Source organism: Kogia breviceps, chromosome 1, assembly GCF_026419965.1.
Source record: "Kogia breviceps isolate mKogBre1 chromosome 1, mKogBre1 haplotype 1, whole genome shotgun sequence".
Taxonomy (NCBI): Eukaryota; Metazoa; Chordata; class Mammalia; order Artiodactyla; family Physeteridae; genus Kogia; species Kogia breviceps.
The window spans coordinates 89274270-89294350 of NC_081310.1; the positions used below are offsets into that span (position 1 = coordinate 89274270).

At 41.8% G+C, this 20081-nt stretch overlaps 1 protein-coding gene across 1 annotated transcript; it reads left to right on the plus strand.

Annotated features, from left to right (window-relative positions):
- Positions 1-7219: 7219 nt before the first annotated feature.
- LOC131764157 (putative olfactory receptor 10J6) lies at positions 7220-8149 on the plus strand. Its single transcript, XM_059077153.1, is given in 1 exon segment — positions 7220-8149. A coding segment is annotated over 1 exon segment (930 nt).
- Positions 8150-20081: the final 11932 nt, after the last annotated feature.

Here is a 20081-nt window from a genome sequence, read left to right on the forward strand (position 1 = left end):
GGTCTAGAATCAACAAGAGCACTTGAAAATGAAATAACCAACACCCAAGAGCTCTGCTCAAGGCAACTGGATACTAAATCCTAGATCTATAGTTCTTTCTTCTTTGAATTCCCTGTCTACAAGTGTGCCTAATTTTAAAAAATGTATTATGCCATCTGCATTTGTTTAACGCTCGTCATAGTCTCAAACATTTTCTCTTATGTCTACTTATATTTGAAAATTGGTGTTTCATTATCTAGAAAAATCAGGTTGCAAATTATGGGGAGGGAAACCTTTAAGTAACTAAAAAGGTATATCATAAAGCCAGAGCACTCAATGAGTGGGGCAGCAGCAACACTTACAAGCTACTAATAATCGTATTAACAACTCAAAATGTGTGTGGAGTTGCAACAGAAATCCTTCTATTTGGTTTTCCAGCTACAAAATCAAAAAGAGGTCTGCGCTTCTGCCAAGGAGACAACTATAATGAGATAAGCAACAGCTGAGAACTTAACAGCAAGTAATGAGATGGGGAAAAAAAACTAGAAGTAGCAAGAATGAAAACTGAAAGTGTATGAGAGTGTGGAATCATTTGGGGTAAGGGCAAACATGCCTTTTTCCCTCAAAAATCCCAGTGGTACCATACAATGCCTGATTTTCATAACACTGTCCTGAAGTCATCAAGGATGTTGCTCACATGAATTCCCAGTTTAAAATCCTTCCATGGATCCCTACCTCATACAGCACACAACTTAAACCCTTTGATGTGCCCCCCCCATAATCTGGTCTCTGCTTACCTCTTTAAGATACAACTCTTAGCATAGCAATTGGTTTCCCAATTATAACATTACAAAAAAATTGTGAGATGTTATTATTAGTTATTTTCATTATTATGAAAACCATGGAGCAGAGTGTCTGGTATATCCTCAACAAATATTAAGTCCCTTCTCAGAGAAGCAAGGACCCCAAAGAAAATTTGCCTGCGTATGAGAAATAAGTCAGGCTTTGCCCACAGTTAACAGAATATGAAGCCAAAAGACAGCATCCAGTGGGGCTCCAGAATAACCGAGTAATAATTTTATTTATCTCTCTATTTATTTATTTATTTATGGCTGCATTGGGTCTTCGTTGCTGTGCACAGGCTTTCTCTAAGTGCAGCGAGCAGGAGCTACCCTTCATTGTGGTGGCTTCTCTTGTTGCAGAGCGTGGGCTCTAAGCACGTGGGCTTCAGTAGTTGTGGCACATGGTTTCTGTAGTTGTGGCTCACAGGCTCTACAGCACAGGCTCTACAGCACAGGCTCAGTAGTTGCAGTGCATAGGCTTAGTTGCTCCGCAGCATGTGGGATCTTCCAGGACCAAGGCTCGAACCTCTGTCCCCTGCCTTGGCAGGCAGATTCTTAACCACTGTGCCACCAGGGAAGTCTCCAAGTGATTACTTCTAACTCATGCATCCATTCACCCAGGATGGACAAAGAGGCAGCCACCAGACAAAGTAAAGTAGGTTGGAGCATTTAGCAACACGGCCCCAGGGCTGGGCTTACCAGAAAAGTCTATAAAGGACTTTGCCCTAATAAGAGGGCTTGAAGCTCTATGTTTTATATGGGAACTGTGGGGATGTCTGAGGTTAAAGCAACAAGGTCTCCTTGAGTTTGGGATATGCCTTAGCTCAGACTTGAGTTGGGTGAGGATAAAAGAAGAGATTTTCTCTTGTCCTCACTAGAAAGCAGCAATGTATAGTCACCTTTGGAGAGTTACATGGAGATTTCCTAGGCCTTCATGGTACTTTCTCTATTTAGAAAGAACAGGTATCCAAAAACATTCGAAGAACATAAGGAAAACTGAAACATGACCTGAGTCACCTTTAATCCTTACCTTGATGTGACTAAATAGCTGATTAACTTATAAACTAAACTCCATTTGTGCTCCAGAATTGTCCACTTAGGTTTTGTCTGGCCGTGGCCATTCTTCTGTGAGTTCAATATGGGAGATGCAAAGCGGTTCCACCATACGTTGGGGCAGTGGTCAAAGCACACACATCATGTCACATACAACCACAGGATCCAAAGCAAAACTAATCTAATGTTACTGATAAGTTACACTGAGGTCCTACAAGGTCTACAAGGGGCTGATCCAACTGTGTCTGGAGCAAGGAGGCAAAGACAAATGTAAAGCATTTCATCCAGAGCTCTAGCTGCTACAGTAACTTCTCATTGTAACCTCATGGGGTTCTTGTGAGGATTAGATGTGATGAGACATTCACAGCACCGACTCAGTACACGTTCTGGCACCAAGTAAGTGCTAAGTGTCAACTAAGACATAAAGGAAAATGAGAATTACCACCTAAAACTTCAAATCATCTGCCTTAAACTTCTTGGTATATTCCTACAAACAAAAAGAAACATTCATGCTCTATTTTCAGTCTCTGCTCCCAACCCTAACCCTTCCCAAACCAAACTCGTGTATGTCTCCTGCTAGTAGCAGAAATGGGATAAGTTTTTCCCATAGACACTGAGGGGCACCACATCTGACTTTTATACAGGTGCATTTTCACCGATAGTAACTAAACAAGGGCAACACACTAACGTGGATTCAAAAGAACAAAAGATAGTGCCATGTGACATTCAACACATCTTTGTCTGAGTTGAGCTATTTTTCTCCAGGAGAAAAAGAACGAACCAGGCCATGTGAGACCAAAGCTTGCCCAATATTCCCTGCATGATCCATTTGTAATGAGATCTCCCAGATCATTTCTGGATTCTGACTCCATGCAGACCCACAGGATGCATAGTAAGTCTCTTGGCAAATGAATCCTGGAGACAAGAGCTAGACAACAGGAATTATCCTCTGAGAGTCCCTTCCAAATCAGATTTAAAGGGGCAGCTCCTCGAAGGTCAGAGGTGCTCAGGGCGAATGTGTCACCCTGTGCTTCAGCCAGAGTGCAGTGAACTGTAAGTGACCTAATAATGGAATAAGGCTGACCTAGAACCTAATAAGGCTGAGTTTTGTAAGGTATCAAGATTCTATTATTTCTTCTAGCAAAAAAATGACTTTCTTGGCATTGCAGTGATATCTTGTAAATAAGTCATAATTGCCTTCTATGCTCTAAAACCAGAAAAGAGCACAGGCAGATTCTACAGACTCAAGAAGGTGGGGGAATTCCTTTGAGTATGAGAAGGCTTCTGTCCCAAAGAAAAGTCATCATTCTCTTGTTTATTCAAATAGTTCACATAATCATCATTTTCTTAAGAAGTCAACTCCTCCTTTCCTGGATCCTTACACCTATTTTGTTTAATGAAAGGAAAAGAAAGGACAGGGTGGCAAATTTGGCAAAAAGCCAATGTCATTCTTTTTTAAGCTGCACAACTCTTTTTAACACAAAATTATAATTATAGAGACTTAGACTACCTTGCATATTTTACTTTTTAAAACAGATTCTGTTTCTAGGCACAGATTTTGCTTATAAAGACGTAGATAATTTTAAGTACCCCTGAGTTTTGTCATAATTTCTTCCCTTTGCAAATGGTATTTCCTTTATACCCTCAGATTGTATTTTTCCCCTCTATCTTATTTTTCTTTTTCCTCTAGTCAGAGTATCAGCTTCATGACTAAAATTTTGATGCATGAGCACATTTCAGTATTCTTACTCCCCCACAGAGTTTTTGTCCTTCTGGAGTATTTAAATCATTTTGAAAGCTCCTTTCTATTCTATACTATGCTTTTGAGATTGTCTACTGGTGTGTCCCTCACACAGAAACACGCCTAGGGTTCAGGCACAGAGAGGAACCAGATTTGGGTGGTAGAAGGGCAGCTGCTCCGTTGCCCAGCTGCAGTCACTTCTGGCTGGGGTTACTCAAAAGAGCAACCAGGAGGAAAAAAGGAGGCAGCCATCTGGTGCTAAAATCATCCTTAAGTTCATTGACACCTGTTCCAACTGCTGAGAACTCAACCCAGCCAATCTCCACCGGTGGAACTGACCTACCCATTCCACACAGTTCTTCGGCACCATGATGCTCTCTGCAACCTCTCCTCCCCTCCCAAGGTGAACACTGGGGTCTGTTAACCCAATGTCTTCCATGCAAGAATGGAAGACAACCCAAGAGGACTCACAATGCGATTTACTCCCACATCCCATACTTCCCCATCTCCTTCACTGGGGCTTGCCTCACCTCCAGGGGCAGAAATAGCCCTGTGTTGGTCATTTCAGCCACACAGTCCTTGACAGTAACAATTTTGGATTGCACTTCAAAAAGAGACAGGTTAAAAAGTGAGATAGGAGGCAATTGCTCTTAATCTGTATTCTTAGTCCTTAATGCTAAAACATTCCTGGAGGTGTAACAAGATGGAGTGAAACGCACCCTAGAACTCCTGATGTGGACAGCAACGGTCCGAGGAATACTTGGAAAAATATTCTAAGTGTGATGAGCGTATGACACCTACTCTAGGAAGTACAGCTAACCACCAAAGTGCACTTTATGGAGGGTGAATTGCAATCACTACTGGGCTCTTTGTTTATTTTGGCTACAGGGCATGTTGAAGTTCGGGCTGTGCCTGAGTTCCTCTGGAAGGAGAAATGATAGCTCCCCCTAGTGGCAGAACATCACCCTTCCCTCACCTACTACACACCTTGCCTCTAAATAAGTACTAACATGGAAAGAACGCTGCTTTGAGCATTTGCATTGAACATTTGCATTATGTGTTCCCACATGTCTTGAGCTGGCCTTCTTTTTGCATTTTTTCCCTCAAGTTCTAAGAATATCCTGCCTTAAGATAGTCTTTCATTGTCTGTTCAATCCAATTCAAATGTTCACCACAGGCAATAAACTTATTTCCCACCCCTCTTTTTCTCCTGGGCTTATGTACCTGGGCCACATTCCCTGGTCATCAGCCATCCTGTTTATAACTTCAGAATTTATTCAAGGAAAGTAACTTTATATTTACGTGAGGCATACTTATAGCAAATCCAGCTGATTCAGGGTGAAAGCAGTACTTTTCAGGCCCTAAAGACACCAGGGATTTTCTTCCTCCTCCTGACTCAATTCAGCTTAGTATTTTCTTCTTCTTCCCTACTCCAAATATGTCTATGGTTTTCCTGGCTTAATACCTTCTTAACCATTTTTTGTAACTCACTGCAATAGGCTCATCGGGAAAGGGGAAAGGCACATACGATCTGCTGTTCTCATCGATGACATGTTAAAACTTCTTTTTTGTTTCCTCCCTGTAACCAGGATTTCCAGCCCAAGACTCTACTGAAACTGGCCAGTACCTTACCAGTGACCTCCTTCTTACTCAATCTAATATCTGTTCTCAGTTGTCATCCTCCTTGACTCCTCCAAACTATCTATGAGCTATACATTTATTCTCAAAGTTAAAATAATTTAAAATAAGGGCCATAATCCTCATAATCTCACCATATATTGCAGGTGAGATTCCTATAATCTCACCCCCACCCGAAGATAACAGTTAACCCGTGATAATATCAGCTGTATATTCTTTCAGACTTTTTGCGTATATAAATATATGCGTTCACACACACAGACACACATTTTTAACCATATGGCAACCCACCGTGTTATTGTTCTTTATATAGCTTTTCTGTTGCTCTTATTTAATGCATTCCACACATCTGTCTATGGAAGTACACTAGAGTAGCACTGTTCAACACAACTTTCACAAAGGAAGGAAATGTTTGATATCCGTGCTGCCCAACAGAGTAGCCACTATTCATGTGTTGCTTTGGGACACTTGAAATGTGGCTACTGGGACTGATGAACTGAATTTTTCCTTTAATTTTAATTTTAAGTAGCCACAGCTCTACAGCTCTACCTCATCCTTCCTAAAAAGCTGCTTAGAGTTGCACTGACACTCTTTCATCTCTACCTATCCAATTGGTACCTTGGCAGCCTCTTAATATAAATTACTTTAATTAGTGGCACACTCATTTCTACTTTAAATGTCTACCTACTTATTTCCCACAAGGGAGTACTTTCCAGAACATCCACAACATTTTCTAGATTGTGTTTTCCAGATTCCTAGGAATCTAGATTCACTAAGAATCTAGAATGTTTCCTAGATTGCTACTGTAAGTTTCCTAGATTTTCCCAAATCCTCCAGCCTGCTAGTGTTATCTTGTTCTTTGCAGAAAATGGTTCAAACCACCATTCGATATGTGGCGGCAATCCCAGAGTCCCTCATCAAATTTCCAGGAAATACTGTGTGGGCTTGCAAGGGGGAAGATAGGACAAGAGAGGCCCTTGTACTTCTTCCAATCATTACTAGCAAGAAGTTTTTCTTCCTCCCTCTGGATTTTACTTCTTGCATATGGTACCCTTTTTCTGCACTGCCATCACCCAACTCTCTCCGCTTTCCCAAATACCACTAACTCAAGATTGTACATATGACAGCTCGAAATGAAAGTTTGGGGCTCCTTGTTTAGCAAACAATTTAAAATCAATTATTACACCTCTTTTATTTGTAAAATTCCCTCTTCCAAAAAGAAATCGGTTATTTCTTTCATTAAAGGTTCAGCCTTCTGACATGTTGCTGGTCCTCCTCTCTTTTCCAACAATTTCCCCCTTTTCTCCTTATTTTACTCACACCTAACTCAAATCCCTGTTAATACTTTTACAACAAAGCAACTTTGCCAACGGTTTGTCTCACCTAGACCATCCCAGCTGAGGCCCCAGTACCTCATCTTCACTCCTGCTAACGTGTCCCTAAAGACCAGCTCTCCTGAGATTAATTCTGCTCCCTGTACACTGTTCCCAGAAGCTTTTCCTAAGTGGCACCAGTAATTTTAATTCAGTAAGTCTAACTCTTTCGTCTCCATTTTGTTATGCCAGCTTTCCCTAGAAGACAAACAAAGGCAAAGCTGGTATGGTGGAGGCTCAGGGGCCCTGCAGCTTACATGTCATTAAAAGAAACAACCTTCCATCCGTGCTCTACAAAAACAACAACATATTCAGGATAAGAACTTGAAAGGATATGTGAAGTAGTCTCACATATTGGTCATTCCTTAGAGGCTTAAGAAAAGATTAAGGAGACAGCAAAAATTGAAAAAAGGGAGGAGGCTAAAGTAGCCATAGAGCTATGCCAGCACCCTCCTGATTATACAGCGAGGAAATAGACTTGTGCGTGCGTGCGTGTGTCCCCACACTTCTCTCTCTATCCCTGTTTTAGAGGCCACGATGGGAATTTCTCCATGTTGACTCCCTGCATTGCTTTCAGGCACTGAAACTGAAGAATGCAGAGAAAAAACCTCACAGAAGTGACAGAGTTCATTTTCCTAGGATTCTCCAGATTCCATGAACACCAGATCACCCTCTTTGTGGTTTTTCTCATCCTGTATACATTAACCCTGGCTGGCAGTGCCATCATCGTGACCATTATCCACATTGATCGTCACCTCCACATGCCCATATACTTCTTCCTGAGCATCCTGGCCAGTTCAGAGACTGTGTACACACTGGTCACCATTCCACAGATGCTCTCTGGCCTCATAGCCCAGAACCAGCCAATCTCCTTGGCAGGTTGTACCACTCAAATGTTCTTCTTTGTTACCTTAGCCATCAACAACTGCTTTCTACTCACAGTGATGGGATATGACCACTATGTGGCCATCTGCAACGCCCTGAGATACACACTCATCATGAGCAAGGGGGTGTGCGTCCAGCTGATGTGTGGAGCCTTCAGCATTGGCCTGGCCATGGCAGCTGTCCAGGTGACATCCATATTTACCTTACCATTTTGTCACAGAATGGTTGGTCATTTCTTCTCTGACATCCTCCCTGTCATGAAACTCTCCTGTATTGATACTACTGTCAATGAGATCATCAGTTTTGTTGTCAGCTTATCAGTGATCCTGGTTCCCATGGGCCTGGTCTTCATCTCCTACGTTCTTATCATCTCCACCATCCTCAATATCGCCCCAGCCGAGGGCCAGTAGAAGGCCTTTGCCACATGTGCCTCCCACCTCACCATGGTCATGGCCCACTACAGCTGTGCCTCCACTGCCTACCTCAAGCCTAAGTCAGAAAATTCTGTAGAACAAGACCACCTTCTTTCAGTGACCTACACCATCATCATTCCCCTGCTGAACCCTGTTGTTTACAGTCTGAGGAACAAGGAGGTCAAGGATGCCCTACACAGAGCTGTGGGCAGAAATATTTCTTAATCCACTGACCCTTTTTATAAAGAGCAGTATGTGTTCTCATTGCATCCAACCTCACAAGTCTGTCCTGTGCAGTCTATCCTGTAATGAGATGCACAACTTGCTTCAGCACCCTTATTACAAAAATCATCATCTTTGTCTCCACATATTTCAAACTTTTGCCCAGGCATTTTCAACGGGGTATTTAAGAGGTGAGGAAGGTGGGCATGATTTTTTAAAAAGCATACCAAATTTCCAGGGTAGGGCAGGGGACTTCTTAAAAGCATATTAAATGTGGTCATTTTATGTTTGAAAAAAAAAAAATTTTAATCCCTATTACTTTCAAAATACAACGTACAGAAAATAAAACTGGATAAAATCTTCCCAGCAGGATAATAGTAAACAGTAAGGAAGAAAATTATACCAGAACCTTTGGGAAAGGTGAGATGCATGTTATTTTTTTTAATTAAGAAAGTTGGAAATTACTGGTTTAGCCCTTGAAATTTCAGCCTTTATTATTTGATTTATCCTAGAGGCTTTGCTTCCAGCCAATATGGTCTTCAGAATGCTGACCAAGGCTGTAAATTGTGAACAGCTCTTGTCTCTCTAACTGTGCTAATCCAGTTCTGGCTGCTGGTTCTCTCCATGGAATCAGCTTCTCTCTAGTCATTATGACGAATAATGAATTGGTCAAAAAAGAGCTCTACCCTGTTTGGAGTGAGAATCATAAAGGTATTCTTCATTGGCACACACCACGGCACTTCCTGGATAACACCAAAAAGAAAAAATAGAACAAAACCGACAGCATCAGCAGTCAGAAGTAGTTCAGAGATTTGTTTAATCTCTCAATTCACCAAAAGAGGCTACAAAGAAAATAATCTCTACTTCTACTAGCGCCTCCTTTAAGGAAACCATGCTTTTCCCCAGGGCTTCCCGGAAGATTTTCTGGTTTCATGCCACTGGTACATACCTGCTATACTGTTGCCTTGGGTGGTGCTAGGGAGAGTCAAAGACTCTTTTGTCCATGCATCTTTCTACTAAAGTATTTTGTGTTAAAAATGTTTCTCTGCTCATCCCTTAATGTTGTCTTCTTACTGAAGGGAGTGATTTCCTTTCCCTCTACTGAGAAGGGGTAGGTAACATCCAAGGAGCTCATCTAGAGTAAGACCTAGCTTTACAGACTTCTGAGATCCTAGGTGGGAAGACCATACTTCTTTCAAGGTCTACTCATCTTTTTCTAGTTTCTGTCCAGTGTCTTTGAAATTTCTGCAGCATAAGAAGCAAGGCTTCCTGCAGAAGCTTTTGAGAGGTCAAGAGCTCGGTCTGAGAGTCCTGGACTTGTCATAGGTCTTCTCTGACAGCGCACTCAGGATCAGTCCACCCTGCAGCCATCCCCCCACACTCACAGATGACATCCCCTGAGGAATAGAAGCATGCCTTCCTCCAGAATGAGAATGAGTCTCCCTGACTCACTACCACCAAGACTACCTATAGGGTAGCTGACTCTTAATTGTTACCCATCCTCCTCAATTCCCTCTGGACTAGCAACTGCTCTTATGCTCTTAGATCTGTCCTTTTGTATGCAGAAGGCAGGCTGTGGGACAGGGAGGGTCAGTCTGAGCAGGAAAGTGGGGTAACAATGCTAAGCTGGGTGGCCGTCAAACCTGTTCTAACCACGTGCAGCTGCAGAGGCTGCCTCGCCCTGCTCATTACTCCCTTTCGACTTCTCCACGAAGCCATTCTTTCAGCAGCCCAGGGATCAAAGACAAAAGGTTTCTCCAGTGTTCTTCCTCCATCTAAATGCCCACAACAACAGATACATCACATGCCCCGTGTACAGTCAGAAGTTAAACGTCAGAGTTGGGCCCAAGAAGAGCTGCCAGAAAAGATGAGTCTGAAACCTTGAAGGAAAAACATCTCCTTCTCCAGATCTGTTGCCTACAATGACTCAACTACATGTGCAATTTATAAAAATATATGTGCTGCTTTTTTTAGATAATACGTTGCTGCATTATATGGTAGGAAGGGTATATGACCTGGAATCACAAGTCCTGAGTTCAGGTCCTGGCTCTATCCCCATCAGCACCTTTTATGAATATAATGTTTTTCATTCTGCCTCACTAGCCATCAAAAACAGTTTTAATGCCCTTACCTATTTATCCTGTGCTGTTATCCAGTTTATAAATGCTGCCTTACATTTTCTAGAGCAGTATCATTTACCTCATTCCCACCTAGGCAATTTGTTGCTCTTTCTTATTTGCCCCAAAAGTTCTTTGTGCAAAATTATATTAGGACAGCACTTTTCCCATTGTGCTTTCGTTGCTTAATTGTGAGTCTGTTTCTATCACTGAATCACAAGCATACTGGGATCAGGAACTGTTTCTCTCACTGTTAAGCCCTGTGCCTGGTACAGGGCTGGGTAGAATGGGTGATTAATAGTCAAGTACCAACTGTGTACCAAGCACTATGCTTGGACTTGCTGGCATGTTTTGATCAGCTGCCCTGCCTTTCTGTGTCCTCTGCAGTAGGCCCTCACCTAAAAACAAAGAGTAATAAACAGATTCACAGCAACAGGGTCACTTGGTCTATACTTCCTCCTTCCCTGGATTTTCTATAAGCCAACTGCCCAGTTGCTTCAAGACCCTTCTCACTATCAGTATTAATTTAGTCATTGCACCATTAATCCCTTAGCAACACAGAACTAAAACAGTTGAGTTTTTCCATTAAAGAATATGGAGTTACCATTTAAAAAATCATTTTTTATACAGTATAACCTTCAAAGCTTATTTAAAAAGAAATAAGTTTTTAAACCAAGAGTGATATGCTATATAAAATTAAGAATCAGGACACTTATCATAAGGTCCTAAGTAAAATAAGTCAAAGACAAATACTGTATGAGCTCACTCATATGTGGAAACTTAAAAAAAAAAAAACCTCATAGAAAAAGAGAACAGGTTGGTGGTTGCCAGAAGCAGGGTTTGGGGAAATTGAATGAAGGCAGTCAAAAGGTACAAACTTCCAGTTATGAGATAAATTAAGTTCTAAGGATGTAGCAAACAACATGATGATTCTAGGTAATGATATTGTATTACATATTTGAAAGTTGCTGAGAGAGTAGATCTTAAAAGTTCTCATCACACGGGAAAAAAATTTTTGTAGCTACATGTGGTAATACATGTTAACTTGTGGTAAACATTTTACAACATCTACATATATCAAATCATCATGTTGCATACCTTAAACTTATACAATATTATATGTCAATTATAGCTCAACAAAAACTGAGGAAAAAAAGAATCAAGATATCTCCAAATTACACTTTTGGGAAAATGACAGACAAATCCATTATGAGGCCAAAAATTCTTCCAAAATGTTAGATTTTGAATCTTTCTTTTTTTTTTTTTTTTTTGCGGTATGCGGGCCTCTCACTGCTGTGGCCTCTCCCGTTGCAGAACACAGGCTCCGGACGCGCAGGCCCAGCGGCCATGGCTCACGGGCCCAGCCGCTCCGCGGCATGTGGGATCCTCCCGGACCCGGGGCATGAACCCGTGTCCCCTAAATCAGAAGGCGGACTCTCAACCACTGTGCCACCAGGGAAGCCCAGATTTTGAATCATTTTACAGCAAAAGCTCAGGCCCCCTTTTAACCGGGCACTCACCACATCATTTTCCAGCCCCTATTTCTCCTGCCATGAAGGTAGTAAGAGGGGAGAAAGAAAACACGGAAACACCACCCATCAGCCATAAAAAGCTTGGTTGTGGGATTAGCTCTGGAAAATGGGAGAGGAAAGAAAGAGGCAGGAGATGACACTGAGGTATAGATTAGCGGCATATGTCACGTGGCTCTAGCTCTTCAGAAACTCATCTCTGAAGGGAACAGGAATTCCAAACCAGTAAAGTGACGTGGTATACAGCAGAAGGCAACTGCCATTTACTGAGGGTTTACTACATGGCAGGCACTATGCTAAGCTGTAGTCATATACATTATTTCACTTAATAATACTTCAGCTTTATAGTACTTTGCATTTCACGACAGTCTTCAAATATAATATCCTACTTGCTCCTTTCAATAACCTTAGGAGGTATGCATTTTTATGCCCACTTTTTAGGTTAATGGTGGAAGTGTCAACTGACTTTTGCTTCAAGTCACACAGTTGGTAACTGACAGAACTAGAACTGATACCACGATCCACTAGTTAACTTCCAACTATGTCTTCTTCACTGTGTTACCACCATTTCTCATCTGTAATCTTTCTGAAAGATACTACATTCTTTGAGTTACTCTGGTTTCATTCTGGACATCACTTCCACCAAGAAGACTCTCAGTTACTTACGAGGTATTCCTGCCATGAGCTACCACACCCCTCTAAGCCGGTGGCTGCTTTAGCAGTGCATTCAAGTTGCCCATTTCCTAGTCTGCCTCCCTTACCTCACAGCAAACCCCTTGACAGAAGAACTGCTTCTGTTTCCCCAGTGCCTAGCACAGTTCTTGGCTTAAGACAGATCAATAAATACTTATCAAACCTGAAAGCTAACTGCATAATAGGCCCCTTTGAACCTGCTTCTTGATGGCTAAGTATTGACGAGTGTCCACTGCTCTCCTGTGCTGTGAAGCATCCAGGCTCTCTGGATGGCAGTTTTTGCCTCTGTTTGGAAGAGCTCACAGATTCTTCTGCTTTGGAAATTTTGGGTATCTCTTCTGTTATTCCTTTTTCCTCCTTTCTTGTTTTCCAGATATGAGCTGTCACATTTCTGAGCTGTCCGTGTGCTGGACTGCAGCATTCACCCTTTGTTACACATAGTCTCCAAATCGTGGCTGAGGAATAAAAGCAGAGGAGCCACACAGAGAGGCAAAATAAGACTCCCTGAGAGAGAGCATTGCGTGAAGGCAAAGAAACAAGAATCTGTAATCAGACTGCATGGTTCTAATCTTACCTCTGTCCCTCACTAGATATTCTCGCCTCTCTAGGCATCTATTCCCAGATCTTTCTTAATGAGGTAGTGACAGTCCCTAAAATTATTCCCACTTTTAGAGCTGGAGTTTAGCAAAGTTAAGTAAAATTTGATCAATTCAGGAAAGGTATACTGCATGCTAGACACTGGGGCTAGAGTAACAGTAAGCTATCACAATCCCTGTCTTCCTAGTGCTAAGAGGGGTGTCCAAAAATTAAGCAAGTAGTGATAAATCTTATGATGTGAGAAATACTGGATGCCGTTGGAATACATATTGGTGGGTTCTAACCAAATCTCAGGGGTCAGGGAAGAGCAACCAGAGGAAATAGAGTCTAAGCTTAAGATCTGAAGTCTCGGTAGGAGTCAGCTTGATGAAAGGCCTGGAAAAGCAAGATCAAAAGTGTATTACAGGCAGAGGAAGCAGCACTTGCAAAGCTATATAAGAGAAGATTTGAAAAAATTGTAAGAGTTTAATAGAGCTGGGGTATAAAATTCATGGGATGTAGACAGAAAAGCAAATTGAAAGTTGGTAGCAATCACATGTATAACCCATACTAAAGAGTGCATATCCTAAAGACACTGAATAGTATTTATATGTCCTTAAGTAAAGCAATGATGTGGTCTATTCAGAAAGTTCACTCTGCCAGCAGAGGGGGAAATAAATTACAGAGGGGGACACTGGCAAGAAGACTGACTAAGGAGTTATTATGGGATCACAAAAGTCAAGTGATGGCAGACTGGGCTGGTGAGGAGGCTGATGGAGAGAAATGGACAGGCTTGAGAGTCTTGTGGCAGGTAAGACTGACATTTCTTGGTTATGGGGGGTGGGGGTAATGGAGTCAAAGAGGATCTTGAGATTTCTGGCAAGTGGGTGGACTGTGGTGTCCTTAACCAGTACCGGAAACCCTGGAAGAGGTGCAGGTTGGGAGGTGAAGAAGGAGACAATGAGTTTGATTTGGGGCTTTTAAGGTTGAAGGGTCTGTGAGTATTCAAGTGGAGACATCCAAGAAGCTGGATCCATAGATCTGGAACTCGGGAGACTGTTCTGAGATAGAGATATAGGTGTAGGAATCATAAATATATAGATGGTCATTTTTAAATGGGAATGAATGGATTCACTCGGGGAGAATGTGTAGAAGGAGAGAAGTCCACCTCAAGCAGAATGCTGAGGAGCGGCAGACAAGATGTGATCCCAGTGCAGGGATGTAGGGGTGGTGCTGACAATAAACTATCAGGAAAGCAAGAAAGCGAGGAAAGGAATTCTCTGCTCTATGTGCCAAAGTCCTCAGTGATTGGTAAGTTCTAATGTCCCTTGTGGATGGGAGAGGAAGCCTTTCTGGTTCCTTTTACTCCCCAGTACAGCTGCATGTAACCCTGCACGGCATGTGGTGCCCTCCTCCCCACGGGGCTGTACGTATAAGTGACAATAAACTGCTGCCAGTCTCATCTATCCAGTGCCGGGTGGTCTGTGTCTGGGCATCTTATACCATTTCGAGTGGAAGGAATCCTTCACCAACAGGGTGAACAGCTAGTGATCAGAACACAGGGTAGATGTCATGACAAGAACATAAGAGTTTCTTATGATCAAATGAACTCCACTGAGTGGGCTGGGCTTGAGTTAACTTGCAGTTTCCTCAGCTGAGGGCCGTCTGACAAGGGGGTCTAACAACAAAAGAATACCCATGTCTCCTGGAAGTAGGATCTCAGAGGGAGGGGACTCTGCATTCTCATGTCAGGGAACTGTCTGGAAGTTTCTGTAGGGCCTTCCAAAGAACTCATGCATGTGCCGGAGCTGCACCAAAAATCTGTCAATGACAATGAGAGAATCATGGTAACCGCTAATAGGGTGACTACAAAGAATGCTGTCAATTGAGTTAAGAGCAACTTGTCTCTGTCCCTCTGCTTACTCACCACCACACCTTGAAGAGCTAAGTCTCAAAGCAGTGGGGAAGTTTCAGAGCCAGACTAGCACTTTCCCCAACCATAATTTCCAAGGTTGCTAAAGTAGAAAAGGAAGATAGTGAAATAGTAGATAGACTCTGCCTTTCTAACCCCCTACCCACAATGCAAACAGCTGGAGTAAGAGGAAAATCACACAAACCATTGTCCCCACTGATCTTTGTATCCCCAAAGCCACAAGTTGGCCCACTACAGGGCCAGCAGAGCAGGGGATCTCAACTTTTACTAATTGAAAGAGAAGGAAACATTGTGGACTCTGCCCCAAATAGCATTAAAAGGCAAGAAACAAATTCTACAGAGCCTGATTGGAAACGGAAGTTGAGGCGGAAAAAAATCAAAATGTTTATACCTATCCAACTGTGTTAAAAGTGATCAATAAACTGAGTACACATATAGAATTTTGTAAAATTGTTTAGCTCTCAATGGAATCCATCTAGTGACATGTGGGATTTTGTTCACCCTTCAGAAGTAAAAGCTTTGTACACATTTTCAAAACAATTATTCAGATGTGCACAGGACTGTACCTGCCATTTTACAGAAGCTCAATAAACATTTGTTGAATGGGAACAAATGTGTGGATGAGGTTGGGCCCTGGGTGCAAAAAATGGGGCAAACTATGAATGAGGTTAAGGTCTCAACTGGCCCAAAACAGAGCTTTGCCTGTATATGCAAGACTCCTTTCTCTCAGGCAAAAAAAAAAAAAAGGCTTTCCAACCAGGTCTGTAGGAATGAAGGGAGCAGGAAAGAGATATTAAATTTATCTGATTATTTAGTTGTGGTCCTTCTCAGGCACCTGTATGATCAGAAGAACAATAAATCACAGACCTGGGTTTCATATCTGATAGACCCTTCCCATCCCTTTAATTGTACCTCTCTCCCATCCCCAATCTACTATTAGTCCCCTTATTTAAGGCACCATGAGACCTCTGATAAACCTTTGAGAGCTAAGCGCTAAGAGCCAACAGGTAAAGAACAAAGCCTCCACTGAGCCTGATGGAAGCGATGCACCTGCCACACCAGGAACAAAGGCAGCTTCCCCCAGTCCTCACCAGAGGCTCACATCTTCCCGGACCTGGTTCACAGGCTGCCTCCACAGGGCTCTTGAGAGACTTGGTGAGGCTGTGGTTTGACAGCTTCCTATATGGCTAATTAACATTCATAGTAAGAAACAAACGTGGACTTGTAATGTAGTCTGTAGGTATCATAGGACAGTCTTTACACAGCTGAAGTAGTAAGATTCCAACAGGAAGTCCAAGGAAATTATTAACTTCCAGTTCATAGCAAATTACATGACCATTCTTCATTTGGAGACCTGCATTATCACTGCTTTTGAGACAGGTTTACCTTCCTTGAGCCTGGATCTATAATGATACTTTCCCGAGCCTTCTTCCCCTAGGGGAAGAGAAAGGATACAGCAAAGAAGGAAAGAACATAAAGATGAACAAAATATAACAATATGAAATTTTGGCTGTATATACATATATTTGAACATTTAGTCCTTTTTTTTTCCTTTTCTGTAATAGAAGGGTTGGCCTATAGAGAATGAAAACATTTCTTCTATTATTAATGACTTGGCCCTGTTTCAATATAAGCTATTGGAGTTCTTCCCAGTTGGATAAAAGGGGCTGAAAGTGGGAAAGGCAGGAAAGGAACAAGGAAAAGTGGAGAATTCCAAAGACTGGGATCCAGGGAGAAAAATGACTCAAGAGACAAACCACTGCCTAGGAAGTGATAGCCAAGGTGGTCTGGAGAAAAAGCACAGGGAGGGAAGGGCATTGTTTGGGCACCTCAGTGCATCAAGAAGCCCTATGGATCAACTGCCCAGCCTCCACACATGGCCCACACAGAGGGCTCATGTCAAGTTCCAGTCTTCACCCACAGAAACTTTGATCCACCTGCACCTGTTCTGCACCTGCTGACCAGGGATCTAATCCATGCTTTTTAACTGTTGTAGAGTATTCTACTATATTTGTTTAATCCATCCTCTAGTAATAGACATTTAGTCTGGCATTAATCCTTTTCTGTCACTAACAATGTTGCAGTTAATAAACCTCTTCACACTATCTGATACATGTGCAAGTATAAAGTCACATGGACAAATTCTAAACACAGAGCTTGATGGAAAAAGTAAGATACAAATATACAACATCATAAGTCCATAAACCTACCTGAAAATGCATGCATATAAAACCAATAAATTGAGGAAAACATGCAAAAAAGATACACATTAAAGACATTAGAATGATTATGGGAAGGTATAAGAGAGCTAAATCATCTCAACTATAACAGGAAGTTAAGAGATTAAATTTGATAAATCAATAAGTAGCATAGAAAGAGAGAAGTAAATACCAGAAGGTATAGCTAAATGAATTACTTCTAGGAAGTAGGATTTAGGGGTGAGGAGGGATAAAGAAGGAAAACTGCTGTTTTGCATTATAAGCTTTTTAGTATTGCTTGATTTTTAAACTATGGGCATGTATTACCTTAAAAAGAATAAAAATTGGAAATAAAGCTAATAAAAGTCAAAACAAAAAAAATTAGCCCTAAGGGCAAAGATATGGAAAATAATGTATTAAGATTTTGAATTTCAAATCCAAGGGAACTTTTAAGGGTTTAAATGTATATAAAATTAAATTTCCGCCTAGGAAAATTACATTACCACAGTAATAAATGAGACTGCTCTTTTCCTCATATGCTCATTAACATTAGGAATAAACTTTTTTAAAAGTCTTCATGGTAAGTTTCTGAAGAAAGTCAAGGAGTGCTTGTTTCTTCAAAATGGATATTTCTGACATTACTCTCAAATATACACACACACACACAATCAGCCCAGCTACAAATTTTTGAGGCCCAGCAAAATGAAAATGCAGGGTCCCTTGTTCAAAAATTACTAAGAATTTCAAGGCAGCACCAGCAGAGCTTTAAACTAAGTTCAAGGCCCTTCTAAGTACAGGCCTGGGCGACTGCACAGGTCACACACCCATGAAGCCAGGGCTGCAACATACATCTGTTTTCTGCTATTGAATTTCTGAAGGTGAAGAACCTGGGAATTTCCACTTTTAATGAAGAATCTCAGGTGTTCTTAATCAGGGTTTCCAGGAACTATACTTTGAGAACTGCTCTAGACCCACCCATAAGGACGAGAGAAGCACTGAGAGGCACCTCCTAATGACAAAAAACAAGTTTAGCTGGCTTGAAAAAAAAAGCATAATTAACCATAGAGCACTTCTCAGTCTTAATTCACCAGTGACATGAGATGAAGGAGTTGGATTACAAAGGACCCTTGAACAACACAGGGTTAGGGTGTCAACCCTCCACTGCATCTAACTTACAGTCAGCCCTCCGTATCCACAGTTTCTCCACAACCAAAGATCCAACCAACTGCAGATCGTGTAGTACTGTAGAATTTACTACTGAAAAAAATCCACATAAAAATGGACCCGTGCAGCTCAAACCCAGTGGTGTTCAGGGGTCAACTATATATGCCAGAAGACAATAACATGCATGATTCCACAGGTAGAAGGCCCTGGACTAAGGTTTAGTACATGAGCTTTGGTTATCAAGGGGAGTTACTAGCTGGCAAAGGCAAGACAGGGTCCTAGTTCTTGTGCCTGGAATGGACAAATCAGGTCACTGGAACAGAAAGCCAGAAAAGGGAAAGTGAATGAATTAATCCAACCATTATTTCCCAAGGTTTTCTGATACAGAGCCCATCTCCAAGGAACTCACAATCCAGTGGGTGACTCAGACAAGTGAGTTGATACTGATACATGTTCTAATAGAGTCAGGTCTATGCACCATGGGAGCAGAGTGGAAGCATAACAAAGGAAAGTAGGATGGGGAAGGGGGAAGATAGCAGTCTTAAGGAAGAGTGGGAGTTCGAGAGGGGAGGAAGGGAAGGGAGGAACTGCAACACAAAAATACTGAAGAGCCAAAGTGAAAGAGCATGTGGTGCTAGGGGAGTTAAGGAGACGCTCAGTATCCTGGATGGTGTTTAAGGTGTTAGGAGATCAAGGACCAAAGCCCTGTCACCAAAGAGGGGGCTCCATGAACAGGTTATAAAATTACGGGTATCATACAGGAAACCAGCCCCATGGAACCTGAAAGTGGAGAAAAACAGGCAGAGAAATCCTGCTTAGCTTCTCGCCTAAAGTCCAAAATCAAGGTCCCAGATTCTCTGGAAACCCATACTGGACCAAGACTCTAAATAGGGATCCAGAGAACCCACCTTCAGGAATCAAAGTAAGACATCAACAGTGGAATGAATGTGAACAAGAAGGAAAGGCTGAGAGTTCTTCCTTTCCCAATTTCCCTATGTCCCTCACATGGCTGAGCATTAACCCAAAAATTGACATCCCGGTGGCTGTGTCACCTAAGCAGGTCAAGATGGGCCATACTCTTCCCTTGAACCCAGCCTTCACCAGAAGCTGGAGCTCTGATGCCTGAAACAGCACAGATGCACCTTGCCAGATAAGAACATAAAGACTTCCAAATCCATCCTCTGAAAGCTCTGGCTGTCATATAGGTAAGTTGTTGTATCTTTTTTCTCCCCCAGTGCATATTTTTTTTTCTTGGTTTATGTCCGATTATCATATATTACTTAAGACTTTACTTAATCCATTACGGGCACCCTAGAACTCATTTGTTTGCAAAGACCTCAGGAGAAGTGGCCACAGGTTATTTTTACCACACAGTCATTTACACATAAATCATATTTACAGAGGATTGTCCTATATCACCTATTTGAATTTGTTTCTTTACAAAACAAGATTCCCTCCAGGTCCAGAGCTTATGTATAAATATTTGGTTCCTCTGCAGTCTCAAATTGCAGTACTTCCCCCCCATTCTTTGGTTTCCCATTTTTTTCTCTAAGTGCATTGCCTTCATGGACACATCATTTGCTATCTTGATTCTTAGATGTATAGGAATATTTCCATGGTCTTTCATTTTTTTTGAGTTTTCTTCCTTGTGGTATTTTTAGTTTGTACCATCACACTGTTTTTGCTTATATTTTTGAGATTCTTTCTTAATATAGTGTGTGGAAA